Below are 17789 nucleotides of genomic sequence, written 5' to 3'. Positions count from 1 at the left end.
CAAATGCTATATAGATCTGGGCCCTCCTGTCCCCCTCCCTCAGGCAGTTGTTAAACATTGACAAGCACACCAATGGTTTGGAGGCTGAAACCAGTTAATAGATGTGTCTGGCATGTGGGTAATGATGTGGAAATGCCGCTTTTATTGTTAGTATTTGGTTGGCTCTCACTGTCTGATCCAGAATTGCTGCATATGCAGACAGGAATTGGACAAAGCCATTGACCAACTGTTTTATTTATTCATTTATTTTCTTCCCTCTCTCTCTCCAGTTTGCCCAACCATCTGTAAGTCACACGGCTGCACTGCCGAAGGCCTCTGTTGCCACAGCGAGTGCCTGGGCAACTGTTCTGAGCCCGACGACCCCACCAAGTGCGTGGCCTGCCGCAACTTCTACCTGGACGGCAGGTGTGTGGAGACCTGCCCGCCCCCCTACTACCACTTCCAGGACTGGCGCTGTGTGAACTTCAGCTTCTGCCAGGACCTGCACCACAAATGCAAGAACTCGCGGAGGCAGGGCTGCCACCAGTACGTCATTCATAACAACAAGTGCATCCCTGAGTGTCCCTCCGGGTACACGATGAATTCCAGCAAGTGAGTTCTGTATGTGGGTCCGGGGGGCAGCCGAGAGGAGAAGGAGCATGGGGTTGGTTGTGATGATGCCTCCTGTTAAAACTGTGTGCAAACCCAGGGTTAATTGGCTATGAGTGAGGTCTCTGCTCTCAGATGCTACTTTTGCACCCTGTTTTGGTCCTGGGCTTGGGAGCAGGAGTTGCCTACCTTTTTCTCTAAAGGGCCAGATAGTATATACTTCTGGCATTGTGCCCACCATTCTTTCTTTTTTTTTTTTTTGAGATGGAGTCTTGTTCTCTCGCCCAAGCCGGAGTGCAGTGGCACGAACCTGGCTCACTGCAACCTCTGCCTCCTGGGTTCAAGTGATTGTCCTGCCTCAGCCTCCCAAGCAGCTGAGACTGCAGGTGTCTGCCATCATGCCTGGCTAATTTTTTTTTTTTTTTTTTTTTTTTGAGACGGAATCTTGCTCTGTCACCCAGGTTGGAGTGCAGTGGTGCAATCTCGGCTCACTGCAAGCTCCACCTCCCGGGTTCACGCCATTCTCCTGCCTCAGCCTCGCACGTAGCTGGGACTAGAGGCGCCCGTCACCACGCCAGGCTAATTTTTTTGTATTTTTAGTAGAGATGGGGTTTCACCATGTTAGCCAGGATGGTCTCGATCTCCTGACCTCGTGATCCTCCCGTCTCGGCCTCCCAAAGTGCTGGGATTACAGATGTGAGCTACCGCGCCTGGCCAATTTTTGTATTTTTAATAGAGACAGCGTTTTGCCATGTTGGTCAGGCTGGTCTCAAACTCCCAACCTCAAGTGGTCCACCTGCCTCGGTCTCTCAAAGTGCTGGGATTGCAGGTGTGAGCCACCGCGCCGTCTGGCATTGTGGACCCCAGTTCTAAGCTTTCTGTGCTTGACTTCAGAACGAGAAAACATAATAACGACCGAGTCCTTGAATTTCCCTAAAATCCTCCACGTGGCCTGTCCTCACTGATGTAGCTTCATCATTGTCACATCAAGGATATACCAAGGTCTTTGTGTCTTCCCTGGCCTGTAGCCTGGTGGTGTGCCAAGATTAGCCCAGAACATACTGTCTCCAGGAGGAAGAGACTCAATTCTGCATTATTCTCAGGGCTTTGCTGTTCTCTGAAGGACAGTATAATCAAACCATTTCCTGCCGTTTGGGTGAGAACTAGCAGGGTTTTCTCTCTTCGGCAGTGAGTCAGATTTCCTACGCACATCACAGACTTTCTGTTCACGCTGTTAGCTTCTTCCATGAGCTATTTTGGGGGCCGTAACTGAGTTGCAAAAATCTGTTTCCTGGTTTTTGTATTGAGGTTTTAATGCTTTGTTTTAAAAACACACACACACACACACCACAAAACAACACAAAAACAAATCAGAAACAGACACATATCAAGAGGCCTTGAGCTGACCTGCTGACGTCAAGTATCTGCCTCTTCAGACTTGAGAATTAGCCAAGCGAGAGTGTTGCGGTGGGAAATTTTATTTCCCTGGGTGGAGAGGGCGGGAAGGAAAACAAGCTGTAATTTCAGTTCTTACGACTCTTTCTTTGAGTGTTTGTGAAACCTGTAAGTACAATATGTTTGGTTTTGCTTGTTGTTGATAAAAACCTACCAACAAAACCTTTTGCCTTTATTGACCAAAAGGGTCTATAAATCACCTTTGCATACCAGACAGAGTGTTTTTTTTTTTTTTTTTTTTTTTTGGCCAGTGTATTCCCAAGATTGAGGAAATGACCATATTCCTTTTGATTCTTTTCTAAAATCGCATTTGAAATTAAAAAAAAAAAATGGGTTAATATCTCCTGGCAAGACGTTTGTTTAAAAGACATTGGCCTTAAATAAAAGGCATTTTTGCCTCACCTTAACTACGGCCTGAGACATATAGCAGCCTCCTTTGACTTTCTCACTGATGATGTAGGAGATGCTAAAACAAAAACTCTGAGAAACTGACAGCACATCTTTGGCACCGGAGACCTTTCCCGAATGGAAGAAAACAAAGGAGAGGATGGTACATTGTCGCAGTATTTTATTGCGTAGGTTTAAAAAAATTAATATTTTTATTTCTGAAGCTTTTAATTAATTAATTTATTTATTTATTTTGAGACAGAGCCTCACTCTGTCACCCAGGCTGGAGTGCAGTGGCGTGATCTCGGCTCACTGCAACCTCTGCCTCCCGGGTTCAAGCAGTTCTCCTGCCTTAGCCTCCCAAGTAGCTGGGATTACAGGTGTGAGCCAACAAGCCCGGCCAATGTCTTTTGTTAGTGCTTTTGCTTTTTTGAGATGGAGTTTCACTCTTGTTGCCCAGACTGGAGTGCAATGGCGCGATCTCGGCTCACTGCAACCTCCGCCTCCCGGGTTCAAGTGATTCTCCTCCTTCAGCCTCTGCGTGGCTGGGATTACAGACATCTGTCACCACGCCCTGTTAAATTTTTTCTTGTATTTTTAGTAGAGACGGGGTTTCACCATGTTGGCCAGGCTGGTCTCGAACTCCTGACCTCAAGTGACCCACCCACTTCGGCTTCCCAAAGTTCTGGGATTACAGGCGTGAGCCACCGTACCTGGCCTGAAGCTTTTCTTTTTATCTTATGAAAGACTTTATAGGACTGTGGCATTTTCGAATGTGGTTTGTTATCAAATAGGGCCACATGTTTTCTTCCATTCTGGTGGCTTATCTGGGAAAGTGTTAAGAGCAGAGTTCTGGGAACTCATGTGGATTCGTTAAAAGGTCTTGGCCAGGCACAGTGGCTCATGCCTGTAATCCCAGCACTTGGGAGGCCGAAGTGGATGGATCACCTGAGGGCAGGAGTTTGAGATCAGCCTGGCCACCATGGTGAAACCCCATCTTTACTTAAAATACAAAAAATATATATATATATATATTAGCCGGGCATGGTGGTGCATACCTGTTATTCCAGCTCCTTGGAGGCTGAGGCATGAGAATTGCTTGAACCCAGGAGGCGGAGGTTGCAGTGAGTTGAGATCACACCATTGCACTTCAGCCTGGGTGACAAGAGTGAAACTGCATCTCCAAAAAAAAAAAAGGTCTCACCGTCTACTGTCATTCCAAAGTACCTGCTGGGATGTAATAGCACAGTGCTGCTTCCTGAGATGAGGAGGATCAGATATTTGTGATGGATAAATTTTCAATGAGTACGGGACATCCATTGGGAAGGGGAGAATGACCTAAAATCCTTGACTCTTCTTGACCTCTCTCACTTCTTCCTGTTAAGCTGAGGTCTCAAATTCGTCTACAACTCCATCTACTTCACCATCATGTCTGACCCAGTCCCCTTGAACAATCTCTTTGCTCCTGCTTCCATTCTAGTGACACTGGTTAAAAGTGGCCACCTGGGCCGGGGGTGGTGGCTCACGCCTGTAACCCCAGCACTTTGGGAGGCCGAGGTGGGTGGATCACCTGAGGTCAGGAGTTCGAGACCAGCCTGACCAACATGGTGAAACCCCGTCTCTACTGAAAATACAAAAATTAGCCAGGCGGTTGGCCGGGCGCGGTGGCTCAAGCCTGTAATTCCAGCACTTTGGGAGGCCGAGACGGGTGGATCACGAGGTCAGGAGATTGAGACCATCCTGGCTAACACGGTGAAACCACGGTGAGCTGAGATCCGGCCACTGCACTCCAATCTGGGCGACAGAGCAAGACTCCGTCTCAAAAAAAAAAAAAAAAAAAATTAGCCAGGCATGGTGGCAGGCGCCTGTAATCCCACCTACTCGGGAGGCTGAGACAGGAGAATTGCTTGAACCTGGGAGATGGAGGTTGCAGTGAGCCAAGATTGTGCCACTGCACTCCAGTCTCGGTGACAGAACGAGACTGTCTCAAAAGAAAAAATAAAAGTGGCCATCTGATCATATGCCATGTCCTTCCCTAAAACCCCCCAGTGGCTCCCCAAGACCAGTGGACAGAATCCAAACTCTTTATCAAGAAGGCTCTGCCAGTTCTTATTCTAATTTCATTCCGGTGCCTCTTGGCCATGGCTGTAACCACAGGAGCTTTTCCTCCAGCTTGCTACATCCGCTTTCCTCTGTGCCTTTGCATTAGCTGTTCCCTCTTCCTAAAATGCTTGTCCCTTAATTTGAGAATGACCCACTTTTTGTCCTGGTCGTCTCCTTGGCAAATCCTTCCTGTATGAATCAGTCATCCATGCACTATTCTCTGTCACATCATTTAGTTTTAACTCTGATTTGTTGCTAGCTGATATTTTTATTGTCAGTTTTTTTTTTTTTTCTTGAGACAAGGTCTTGCTCCATCACCCAGGCAAGAGTGCAGTGGCACCCACATGGCTCACTGTGGTCTCAACGCCCTGCGCTCAAGAGATCCTCCTGCCACTGCCTCCTGAGTAGCTGGGACTATAGGCACATACCACCACACCTGGCTAAAAAAAAATTTTGTAGTGATAGGGGTCTTGCTCTATTCCCCAGGCTCGTCTTGAACTCCTGGGCTTAAGCGAGCCTCCCACCTTGGCTTCCCAAAGTGCTGCGATTACAGGACCTGAGCCACTGCACCTAACCTTTGTTGTCAATTTATTTACTCTCCCCAACCAGCTTATAAGCTTTGGGAGTGTATCAGCTAGCCCTTGCTGTGTAACAAAACCACCTCAGTGCTTAGTGGCTTAAAACACTCCTTTAGGAGCTCTGATGATTTTGTGTGTTGACTGAAGGTTTGTCTGGCCTGGGCCTGTTTAGCTATGGCTGATGGTTTAGGAGGATGGTTTAGGAGAGCCTCTTGGGTCTTAGATGGTCAGCGGGGGTCTCTCTCCATAAGTCTGTCACTCCAGCAGCCAGGAAGGACAGACCTCAGTGTTCAAGTGGTTTTCAAGCCTCAGCTTGTATCACGTTTGCAAATATCCCATTGGCCAAAGCAAGCCATATGGCCAAGCCCAGATTCAACAGGTGGGAACATAGACTCCACTTCTTGGTGGGAGAGGCTGCAAAGAATTCGTGGTCATTTATAATTTCCCACTGGGAAAGCATATTATTGGCTTTGTTCGCTCATGTATACTGGCAGCTGAGAACAGGGGTTGGCCAAGGGCCAGATAGTAAATATTTTCAGCGCTCAGGGCCATATGGTCTCTGTTGGAGTGACTTAACTCTGCCTTTGCAGTGTGAAAGCGGGGTTAGATGATATACTAACCAATAAATGTGGCCATATTCCAATAGGATATTATTTGCAAAAACAGGTGGCCAACTGGATTTGGCTCCCGAGCCACTGTTTGCCAACTCCAGGCTTAGAGCATTGCCTGCCACATAATAAGAATAGAGGCAATAAAAGAAGTCAAACATTTGGACACTGTTTTGTTTCCGCCTCAGCTGTTCTGCCACTACCTGGGTGTACTGCAACACTGTTCTGACACAATCCTCCTCCAAAGTTAGCATCAGACTCCACAAGTTTAAAGCTCAGCCTTTCATGAGATTTCCCTTACTTCAGACACTGGCAGCATCTTGGGGATCCCCCAGCCACCCACACTTCTGACTAACTGGCTCTAAACTGGGGGAGTCCCACAAACTCTTTGGGTTTGATAATTTACTAGAAGGAACTCACAGAACTAAAATAAACCTGGCCAGGTGTGGTGGCTCATGCCTGTAATCCCAGCACTTTGGGAGGCTAAGGTTGGAGGCTCACTTGAGCTCAGAGGTTTGAGACCAGCCTGGACAACATAGCAAGACCCCATCTCTACAAAAATTTAAAAACATTAGCCAGGTGTGGGGGTGCATGCCTGTAGTCCCAGCTACTTGGGGGGCTTAAGCAGGAGGATTGCTTGAGCCCAGGAGTTCGAGGCTGCAGTGAGCTGAGATTGTGCCAGTGCACTCCAGCCTGGGTGGCAGAGCAAGATCTTGTCTCAAATTTAAAAACCCTGCTATACAGTTATAGTTTTATTATAAAGCATACACATAGGGCAAGATCTGGGAGAGTTCTAGACACAGAATTTCCATATTCCCTCCCTGTGGCAATAGCCTATATCACCCTCTTGACATACTGACATGTCCACCAACTGGAAAGTACTACTGAGCTTCAGTGTCCAGAGTTTTTGTTTGTTTGTTTGTTTTGAGATGGAGTCTCACTCTGTCACCCAGGCTGGAGTGCAGTGGCACAATCTCAGCTCACTGCAATCTCCACTTCCCAGGTTCAAGCGATTCTCCTGCCTCAGCCTCCCAAGTAGCTGGGACTACAGGCATGCACCACCATGCACGGCTAATTTTTGTATTTTTAGTAGAGACGGGGTTTCACCATGTTGGCCAGGCTGGTCTCGAACTCCTGACCTCGTGATTCACCTGCCTCAGCCTCCCAAAGAGCTAGGATTACAGGCGTGAGGCACTGCACCCGGCCCAGTGTCCAGAGTTTTAATTGGAGTCTCCTTCCTTCTGTGTGATTGATTGAAATCATTGGCCATGTGATTAAACACTGCCATTTCCAGCCCCCTCCTCTCCCTGGAGGTCAGGTGACTAAAAGCCCCAACCCTGTGATCACAAGATTGGTCTTTCTGGTGACCGCCCCCCACCCTAATGTTATCTAGGCCCCCACCGCAAGTCACCCCCAGCATTCCTAACCCTCCTAACAAAAGCATTCCTATGACTCAGAAAATTCCAAGGGTTTTTGAAGCTCTATGCCAAGAACTGGGATGAAGACCAGATGCATTCTTTATGATACTACAGTCACAAAAATCATTCTGAAGAGTTGAATACACAGGGGTGTGAGAACAACGGCAGCAGCAACAACGATGCCACCGATAACAAATGACTCTTGTAGCAATGGATAAAATTATGTTCTGTGTGCGAAGTGCTTTTGTGGTATGCATCATTGAGTTCCTCATCACAAGCTGTGGCATTCGTGTTGTTATTTTCAGATGAACACACGGAGACTGTAACAGTTGGGAATCTTGTGGTTTCATGCACCAGAACCCCAACTCAAATTGGCTTAACCAGCCTGGCACAATGGCTCATACCTGTAATCCCAGCCCTTTGGGAGGCCGAGGTGGGTGGATCACCTGAGGTCGGGAGTTCGAGACCAGCCTGACCAACATGGAGAAACCCCGTCTCTACTAAAAAAAATTAAAAAATAAAAAATTAGACGGGCATGGTGGTGCAGGCCTGTAATCCCAGTTACTCAGGAGGCCGAGGCAGGAGAATCATTTGAACCTGGGAGGTGGAGATTGCAGTGAGCCGAGGTTGTACCATTGCACTCCAGCCTGAGCAACAAGAGCAAGACTCCATCAAAAAACAAAAAACAAAAAACAAAAACCTTGATTTAACCAAGATTAAAGGAGTTTGTTGGTGCCCATAACCAAAAAGTTCAGGGAGTTGCTTCAGGCATGGCTGTATCAAGAAGCTTAAGTGATGTACCTGATCAGTCTTTTCCATCTTTATTTGGCTCTTTGTTGGTTTTCTTTTAGGTAGCTTCTCCCTCACCCTTCACCCTGTGCTAGCAAGAAGGCAAAACCCTTAGATACTCCAGAAGGAAAACAATTTCCCCTTCCTGCATGTTCTAGCAAAACCCTCACTGCGCTGACTTAAGTCCTGTACCCACCTCTGAGCCGCCACAGGAATAGAAGGTGGTGCTTAGCTTGTCTTGGATCTTGTGTCCATCCTGGATCTAGAAAGGCTTTGGAAGCCAAGAGCTGATCTCAGAGACCCCGTGTCAGGGGAAGACTGGCTCCCAAAGGACTCCTGGGGGCTGTGAGTTTGATGGCATCAGGCTGCAGGTTGGCAAGACCAAAGGCTGCCCAAGTCGTTTGCTGTTAAACATGGAGTCATGTTACAGCCATACTTGCATCAAATCCCACACAGAACAGCAAATGTCCTGCCTCCTTGGAGTAGCAAGTTGAGTTCTGCCACGTTGGGGTAACGGTGCCAGTTCTGCCACATCAGGCCCATCAGCTCAAGGTAATGAATGGCACATTCTCATTACCACGTGCGTTCGTCCATTTCTGCACTGCTATAAATAAATTCCTGGAGCCAGGCGTCGTGGCTCACGCCTGTAATCCCAGCACTTTGGGAGGCCGAGGAGGGTGGATCACCTGAGGTTGGGAGTTCAAGATGAGCCTGACCAACATGGAGAAACCCCATCTCTCCTAAAAATACAAAATTAGCTGGGCGTGGTGGTGGGTGCCTGTAATCCCAGCTACTTGGGAGGCTGAGGCAGGAGAATCGCTTGAACACAGGAGGTGTAGGTTACGGTGAGCTGAGATGGCGCCATTGCACTCCAGCCTGGGCAACAAGAGCAAAACTCAGTCTCATAGGAAAAAAGAAAAAAAAAAAAAAAAGAGAAATACCTGGAACTGGGTAATTTATAAAGAAAAGAGATTTAATTGGCTCATGGCCCTGCAGGCTGTACAGGAAGCATAGCGGCTTCTGCTTCTGGGGAGGCCTCAGGAAACTTACAATCATGGGGGAAAGTGAAGGGGAGGCAGGCACATCTTACACGACTGGAGGAAGAGAAAAAGGGGGAAGGTGCTACAATTTTTTTATTTTTTTGATCCAGAGTCTCACTCTGTCACCCAGACTGGAGTGCAGAGGCACGATCTTGGCTCACTGCAGCCACTGCCTCTCGGGTTCAAGTGATTCTCCTGCCTCAGCCTCCCCATTAGTTGGGATTACAGGTGGGCACCACTACACCTGGCTAATTTTTGTATTTTTAGTAGAGACGGGGTTTCACCATGTTGGCCAGGCTCCCAAAGTGCTGGGATTACAGGCGTGAGCCACTGCGCCTGGCCTGGAGGACATTTTTAATTGCCACAACTTATCGGAGGGATGCTACTGGCATCTCGTGAGTGGAGCCTAGGGATGCTGCCTAATATCGTCCAATGCACAGGATGCCACCCTCACCACCGCAGTGGAGAGTTACTTGGCCCCAGATGTGAACAATGCTGAGGTCAGAAGACCTTGCCGTAGCATGATGGACTCGTGCCATCACTTGAGACCCTGCATGGTATGCTGTCTTCCCAGGCTGATCTCGAACTCCCAGGCTCAAGCAACACTCCCTCCTTGGCCTCTCAAAGTGCAGGGATGACAGGCGGGAGCCACCACGCCCGGCTCCAGAATCTACAATTTTAACAATCAAGCAATATGCCCTATGGTAGATCGGCAGACTGCGTTTTCAGAAATATCGTCTCAGGCAGAAAGGGCCAGGTGCAGTGGCTCACACCTGTAATCCCAGCACTTTGGGAGGCTGAGGCGAGTGGATCACTTGAGGTCAGGAGTTCGAGACCAGCCTGGTCAACATGGTGAAACGCCGTCTCTACTCAAAAATAAGAAAATTAGCTGGGCGTGGTCGTGGGCACCTGTAATCCCAGCTACTGTGGAGGCTGAGGCAGGAGAATCTCTTGAACCCAGGAGGCAGAGGTTGCAGTGAGCTGAGATCGCACCACTGCCTTCCAGCTTGGGCAACAGAGCAAGACTCTATCTCACGCACATACAAAGAAATAGCATATCAGGCAGAAAGATGCCGGAGATATCTGAGGGACTTTGAACACCCTTATTCCTCTCTCTTTCTGCTCTGCCTTAGCTTGCTGTGCACCCCGTGCCTGGGTCCCTGTCCCAAGGTATGCCACCTCCTAGAAGGCGAGAAGACCATCGACTCGGTGACGTCTGCCCAGGAGCTCCGAGGATGCACTGTCATCAACGGGAGTCTGATCATCAACATTCGAGGAGGCAGTGAGTGCTCTCTCTGTGGGGACATTGGGGCTGCCTGCTGGGCTCCATGTCCATTTTCTTCCCCGCTCACAGCTCAGAGAAACATGGAGAAACCCCGTCTCTACTAAAAATACAAAACAATTCGCCAGGTGTGGTGGCACACGCCTGTAATCCCAGCTACACAGGAGGCTGAGGCAGGAGAATTGCTTGAACTCAGCAAGTAGAGGTTGCAATGAGCTGAGATCGCACCACACTGCACTCCAGCCTGGGCGACAGAGTGAGACTCCATCTCAAAAAAAAAAAAAAAAAAGACCAGGCGCGGTGGCTCACGCCTGTAATCCCAGCACTTTGGGAGGCTGAGGTGGGCATATCACTTGAGGTCAGGAGTTTGAGACCAGCCAACATGGTAAAACCCTGTCTCTGCTAAAAATACAAAACTTAGTTGGGCATGGTGGCACATGCCTGTAGTCCTAGCTACTCCGGAGGCTGAGGCAGGAGAGTCACTTGAACCTGGGAGGCAGAGGTTGTTGCAGTGAGCTGAGATCGCACCACTGCACTCCAGCCTGGGCCATAGACCGAGACTCCATTTCAAAAGAAAAGAAAAGGAAAGAAAAGAAATACCATGTCAGGCAAAAAGGCATTCCTTTGCTTATTTCTTTAGCAAACATGTATTGAATACTCACAGTGAGTAAGGTAAAGTCCTTACTCTGCTGGATTTTTGCACATAAGTAAATCAACAGATACTGTAAGTTCAGGTGGTGGCCTGTGCTGTGAAGGGAAGTGCAGCAGGGTAATAGGTGGAATGGAAATGGGCAGCTTTTCCCTATAAAGGGCTCTGTCATGAATATATTCAGCCCTGCAGGCCGGGCAATGTCTATCATAACCACTCAGCTCTGCTGTTGTAATATGAAAACAGCCATAGACCCATGTCAGCTAGTGGGCATGGCTTTGTTCCAATAAAACTTTATTTTACAAAACAGGTGGAATTTGGCCAGTGGGCTGTCATTGGTCAACCTCTGAAATAGAGACTAAAAGGGGTTGCTATTTTTTTTTTTTTTTGTAGTTTTAGTAGAGACAGGATTTCACCATGTTGGCCAGGCTGGTCTTGAACTCCTGACCTCAAGTGATCCACCTGCCTCACCCTCCCAAGGTGCTGGGATTACAGGCATGAGCCACCAGCACCTAGCCTGGGGTTGCTATTTGCTATTTTAGAGAAGTCTCTGGTGTGGGAAAGGAGGGTTTGAGATGATGATGGAACAAGCCAAGCAGATATATGGTAGAATAATATTCTGAGCAACAAAGGCAGCCAGTGCCAAGGTCCTGGGGCAGAAGTATGCTTGACCCATTTAAGGAATGCTAAGAACTACAGATTGTGTTCTAAGCATGATGAGGTTTTGTTTGTTTGTTTGTTTTGTTTTGATTTTTGTTTTTTGCTTTTTTTTGAGACGGAGTTTCGCTCTTGTTGCCCAGGCTGGAGTACAATAGTGCAATCTTGGCTCACCGCAACCTCCGCCTCCCGGGTTCAAGCAATTCTCCTGCCTCAGCCTCCCGAGTAACTGGGATTACAGGCATGCGCCACCACACCTGGCTAATTTTTTTTTGTATTTTTAGTAGAGATGGGGTTTCTCCATGTTGGTCAGGCTGGTCTCGAACTCCCGACCTCAGGTCATCCGCCCACCTCAGCCTCCCAAAGTGCTGGGATTACAGGTGTGAGCCACCGCGCCTGGCCAGCATGATGAGTTTTGAGCTGGGTATGTCCAATCATTTACAGCCTGAGGGTTATCTTCTCACCATGGAGAATCATGAGAAGATTGAAATATTTCTATAGAAACCCACTGAATATTCTCTCCTTTCCTTAGATAATCTGGCAGCTGAGCTAGAAGCCAACCTCGGCCTCATTGAAGAAATTTCAGGTTATCTAAAAATCCGCCGATCCTACGCTCTGGTGTCACTTTCCTTCTTCCGGAAGTTACGTCTGATTCGAGGAGAGACCTTGGAAATCGGGTACGTGGGCCTGAGTGCTAACTAGGAAGTTTGGGCATTAGAAAAACAAGGATTTTTTTGGCCAGGTGTGGTGGCTGATGCCTGTAATGCCATCACTTTGGGAGGCCGATGCGGGTGGATCACTTGAGGCCAGGAGTTCAAGACCAGCCTGGCCAACATAGTGAAACCCTATCTCTACTAAAAGTACAAAAATTAGCCAGGTGTGGTGGTGTACACCTGTAATCCTGGCTACTTGGGAGGCTGAGGCAGGAGAATAGCTTGAACCTGGGAGACAGAGGTTGCAGTGAGCCAAGATCACACCACTGCACTCCAGCCTGGGTGACAGAGCGAGACTCGGTCCACAAAAAAAAAAAAAAAGAAGAAAAACTTAAGGATTTTTAAAAAAACAAATAAAAGTTATGTGACAAAACCTCAGGAGAAAAGAACTTGGAATGTGCCTAGAGGTCCATCCAGCCAAAAATTGTAAAAGCTGTTTTATAGTCATTCTTGAGAAACAAAAGTGGGAGCAACCCAACCTTGGTGCCCATCCTCCAAGGGCACAGGCTGGAATTTTTGCTAAATAGGGCATCCGGCTGTTTGGGCTACATTGTAAGTAGAGTTTAACGTGCACAAAATGGACATTTCTTCTTAGTCCCAGTTGTCCATCCTAATTTCTGGGATGGACTCCATCTCAGTGTATTCCAATATATTCCAGCCTTCTCCTTGAGGTCCTAGAAACTCTGTTAGTAAAACAGCAGGAACTCAGACTAACTGTGTTTCACGCAGATCAAGATTGACTCATAGGCAGGAGGTCTGTGGAAGACCCAGGTTCTTTCCATCTTTGTGCTCTTCATGGTCACAAGATGGCTGCCTCAGCCCCAGCCTCACATCTGTAGAACAGACAGCCAATGGGGAAAGGGACAAAAGGACATGTTAATCAACATGAGCTGGTACGTGATTCGAGAAGGTGGTCTAAACAATATAGTTTAGACTATATTGTCTGCTGGAGTGCACTCCAGCAGACAATGTAGTCTCTGGGCAACAGAGTGAGACTCCGTCTCATTTAAAAAACAAACAAACAAACAAAAACCTTCAGTGGCTCCTTTCTGCTTATTAAGGACGGTCACACGTTCTTGGTCTTGATCTGGCACGCAGTATACTAGACGGTCTGGTCCATTGCAACTCCAGCTATTTCCTGTCACCTATTGGCCAAAACAGGCTACTTTGCTCTTCCCTGAGCTCAACTTAGGTGCCTCTGTGTCATCGGTATTTCCCCTGTTTGCAGAAATTGGTTTCGGCAAAACCTATTCCTCAGTCCATCACAGACTCACCACCCCTCTTCAAGACTGAGCTGAGCCTCCTTCCTGGCCATGAAAACTTCCTCAACTTCCCCTGTTATCCCCATTCAACAAATATATGTTGAGTATGTGCCAAGCAAGTGGAGAGGATTAGGGATACAGCACTGAACAAGATCAACTCCAGGCATGGCCATACCATCTTGGAGCTGTAGAAGACCAGCTGTTGAATGACTAGATGTGTGTGTTATTTCCATAGGAACTATTCCTTCTATGCCTTGGACAACCAGAACCTAAGGCAGCTCTGGGACTGGAGCAAACACAACCTCACCATCACTCAGGGGAAACTCTTCTTCCACTATAACCCCAAACTCTGCTTGTCAGAAATCCACAAGATGGAAGAAGTTTCAGGAACCAAGGGGCGCCAGGAGAGAAATGACATTGCCCTGAAGACAAATGGGGACCAGGCATCCTGTAAGTCACTGGTCCCCAACCTTTTTGGCACCAGGGACTGGTTTAGTGGAAGACGGTTTTTCCATGGATTGGTAGGGGGTGGAGATGGTTTCGGCATGATTCAAGTGCATTACATTTATTGTGCACCTTATTCCTATTATTGTTACATTGTAATATATAATGAAAGAATTGTACAACTCACCATCAGGTCGAATCAGTGAGAGCCCTGAGCTTATGTTCCTGCAACTAGATGGTCCCAGCTGGGGGTGATGGGAGACAGTGGCAGATCATCAGGCATTAGATTTTCTTTTTTTTTTTTTTTTTGAGACGGAGTCTCACTCTGTCGCCCAGGCTGGAGTGCAGTGGCGCGATCTCGGCTCACTGCAAGCTCCGCCTCCCGGGTTCACGCCATTCTCCTGCCTCAGCCTCCCGAGTAGCTGGGACTACAGGCGCCCACAACCGCGCCTGGCTAATTTTTTGTATTTTTAGTAGAGACGGGGTTTCACCGTGGTCTCGATCTCCTGACCTTGTGATCCGCCCGCCTCGGCCTCCCAAAGCGCTGGGATTACAGGCGTGAGCCACCGCGCCCGGCCCAGGCATTAGATTTTCATAAGGAGTGTACAGTCTGGATCCCTCATGTGCACAGTTCACAATGGGGTTCATGCTCCTATGAGAATCTAATGCTGCCACTAATCTGATAGGAGCCAGAGCTCAGGTGGTCATGCGAGCGATGGGGAGTGACTGTACATACAGATGAAGCTTCACTTGCTCGCCCATTACTCACCTCCCGCTGTACAGCCCTGTTCCTAACAGGCCATGGAGCATACTGGTCTGTGGCCCAGGGGCTGGGGACCCCTGCTGTAAGTGGTCCACAAACCAGATAATGTGGCTGTCCTCTCTCATCCATCACAGTGGCCCCCCGGGGGTGTTATTTCCCTCTAACAACCCATTGTGTGATAGGCTTTCTTACTGAGGGCAGATTCTGCACATTTATTAATATTATCACTATGCTTACTGCATGCAATATAGTACCTGATACGGGGTGAAGTCATACAAGCACTGAATGAATGATGGATGAATGAATGACATCTTCTTATATGTGTATCAGGCTGATGCTGAAGAGTTCAGAGTTGAGTAAAATACCTATGTCAGTCTGCATCTACTGTGAAGTGACTGCCAAGTTGAAGTTTAGGAGTGCAGAAAATGTATAGAGGGTAATACCCATGAAATGTGAAAGAGAGGAAGAGCTTCCTTTTTTTTTTTTTTTTGAGACAGAGTCTTGCTCTGTCACCCAGGCTGGAGTGCAGTGGTGCGATCTTGGCTCACTGCAACCTCCTCCTCCTGGATTCAAGTAATTCTCTCGCCTCAGCCTCCAGAGTAGCTGGGACGACAGGCACGTGCCACCATGCCCGACTAATTTTTTTTGTATTTTTAGTAGAGACAGGGTTTTGCCGTGTTGGCCAGGGTGGTCTTGAATCCTGACCTCATGTGATCCTCCTGCCTCGGGCTCCCAAAGTGCTGGGATTACAGGTGTGAGCCACCACGCCCAGCCATGAGGAGCCTTTTGACAATAGCGTGGGTTTGACCTCTGTGAACAGAGAGCAGGAAGGAAGGAGGATAGGGCTGGGAGAGCCTCAGACAGTGGTGCATCCCTGAGTCTTGTCCAAACCCAGAAAGAGCTCAAGGCCACGGTTGTCTACAGGGAAGTTCTGCATTGCAATGGGACGGCCAGGCATCCACCAAGCTCAGTCACAGGTGGGGGCTGTCCAGGGAGAATCAGGTGTGGGCTGGAATGCTACAGCGGGTCCTGCAGTTTCTGCAGCTGCAGGCTGCCTGCTGACTGCACTTCCCTGACAGATTCTGAGCAGTGAGCTGCCAGGGGCTTCTGTGACACCTCCATGGGGAGTTAGCTACTTATGTCAAAATGTAGTGCAAGGGCCGGGCATGGTGGCTCACGCCTGTAATCCCAACCCTTGGGGAGGCCGAGGCGGGCAGATCACTTGAGGTCAGGAGTTCGAGAGCAGCCTGGTCAATGTGGTGAAACCCCATCCCTACTAAAAAAATATACAAAAACTAGCTGGGCGTGGTGGTGGGTGCCTGTAATCCCAGCTACTTGAGAGGTTGAGGCATGAGAATTGCTTAAACCTGGTAGGTGGAGGTTATAGTGAGCAGATACCCTGCCACTGCACTCCAGCCTTGGCAACAGAGCAAGACTCTGTCTCAAAAAAAAAAAAAAAAAAAAAAATAGTACAAGAAGAGAGAACGAGGTTGGGGTGAGGTTTAGGAGAGGGTAGAGAATTACTTAGATGCGTCTCTCCAATGTCTAATGGTCTGCAGGCTCTCTAAACTCACTTGGCATGGGTTTATTTGCACTGGAGTTGCACCTCCTTCCAGGTCAGTCTTAGAAGTCCACGTGTGAGACAACATTGTGTCAGGACAAACATCATCCTTGGAAATCCCTTCCTCCAATAACTGTTGGCCGGTTGTCCTTCTCGCGCGGGCACAGATCGCCCTTATTCAGTTGAGTGTCTGGCTGAGTCAAGTCATTGGCTTACGTGAGCGTGAGCGGCCAAGTTGCAAAACCGTTTCTTGCCTTTGAATCTCCCCCCATTCATGCTCAGCCAGCCACACGGGGAGGAGACCCTTAGGGGAATAGCAGCCGGACCGCTCCCTTCTCACAGTCCCTCCAGGAAGTGTGGGGGTCCCAGGCTTTGGTCCGAAACTACACTGAAATAGCTTGTTTTTGCCTTTTGTTTTAACTTTCCCAGGTGAAAATGAGTTACTGAAATTTTCTTACATTCGGACGTCTTTCGATAAGATCTTGCTGAGATGGGAGCCGTACTGGCCCCCCGACTTCCGAGACCTCCTGGGGTTCATGCTGTTCTACAAAGAGGCGTAAGTGGAAGAGTTAGACCTTGCAGAGGCGAGGGCCGGCTGGCTCTGTGCTTGCCTCGTTTGTGCCCCAATCTGCCCCTCTCGGGTTCCTCTCTATCTCCCTCCTCCTCCTGGAATAAATACCTTAGGTTCCTTTTTACAATCTCACCGGTCAATGGTCTACAAAGTCAATAATGTCTGCTTTTATCAAATGCCGAAAATGGAAGCGGGCAGCTTTCCCGTAGAAGCCCAGACTGGCCAGTTTCCTGGGACAATATTCCATTTTGCCTTGCCTGTGTATGTCTCATCAGATATCCTTTGTAGTCAGGAGCTCAGTCTACTGAGCGCATGTTATCAAATGTATTGCTTATCTATTTTTCATTTTTTTCCCCAACTTTTTTTTTTTTTTTTTTTTTGAGACGGGGTCTTGCTCTGTCACCCAGGCTGCAGTGCAGTGGCACGATCTTGGCTCACTGCAACCTCTGCCTCCCGGGTTCAAGCAATTCTCCTGCCTCAGTCTCTTGAGTAGCTGGGATTACAGGCATGTACCATCACACCCAGCTAATTTATGTATTTTTGGTAGAGACGTGTTTTGCCATGTTGGTCAGGCTGGTCTCAAACTCCTGACCTCAGGTGTTCCGCCCACATTGGCCTCCCAAAGTGCTGGGATTACAGGCATGAGCCACCGCGCCTGGCCAGTGTAATATTAATAATAGTTCTAGCCCCCAAGATTGATCTTGTGCCTTGCTGAGAACTTACAGTCTAATCTTATCAATAACTTGTGAGGAAATTCCTGCTATTACTATTATTACAGATTGAGTATCCCTAATCTGAAAATCTGAAATCTGTAATGCTCCAAAATCCAAAGCTTTTTGAGGGCCGACCTGATGCTCAATGGAAAAGCTCATTGGAGCATTTCAGATTTCAGATTTTGAGATTCGAGATGCTGAACCGGTA

General features: G+C 48.2%; 1 protein-coding gene across 4 annotated transcripts in view; it reads left to right on the top strand.

Annotated features, from left to right (window-relative positions):
- Positions 1 to 17789, top strand: part of INSR (insulin receptor) — a 187960-nt gene that overhangs the window by 116651 nt on the left and 53520 nt on the right. For all 4 annotated transcript variants that reach the window (XM_074025611.1, XM_045380490.3, XM_045380489.3 and 1 more), the window contains exons 3-7: positions 270 to 591; positions 10100 to 10248; positions 12087 to 12231; positions 13765 to 13979; positions 16727 to 16853. In XM_074025611.1, coding sequence (XP_073881712.1) covers positions 270 to 591; positions 10100 to 10248; positions 12087 to 12231; positions 13765 to 13979; positions 16727 to 16853 — 958 coding nt within the window. The remainder of the gene's footprint in view (positions 1 to 269; positions 592 to 10099; positions 10249 to 12086; positions 12232 to 13764; positions 13980 to 16726; positions 16854 to 17789) is intronic.

The sequence above is a fragment of the Macaca fascicularis genome, chromosome 19 (assembly GCF_037993035.2).
Source record: "Macaca fascicularis isolate 582-1 chromosome 19, T2T-MFA8v1.1".
Taxonomy (NCBI): Eukaryota; Metazoa; Chordata; class Mammalia; order Primates; family Cercopithecidae; genus Macaca; species Macaca fascicularis.
This window is presented reverse-complemented; position numbering and strand designations above follow the sequence as displayed.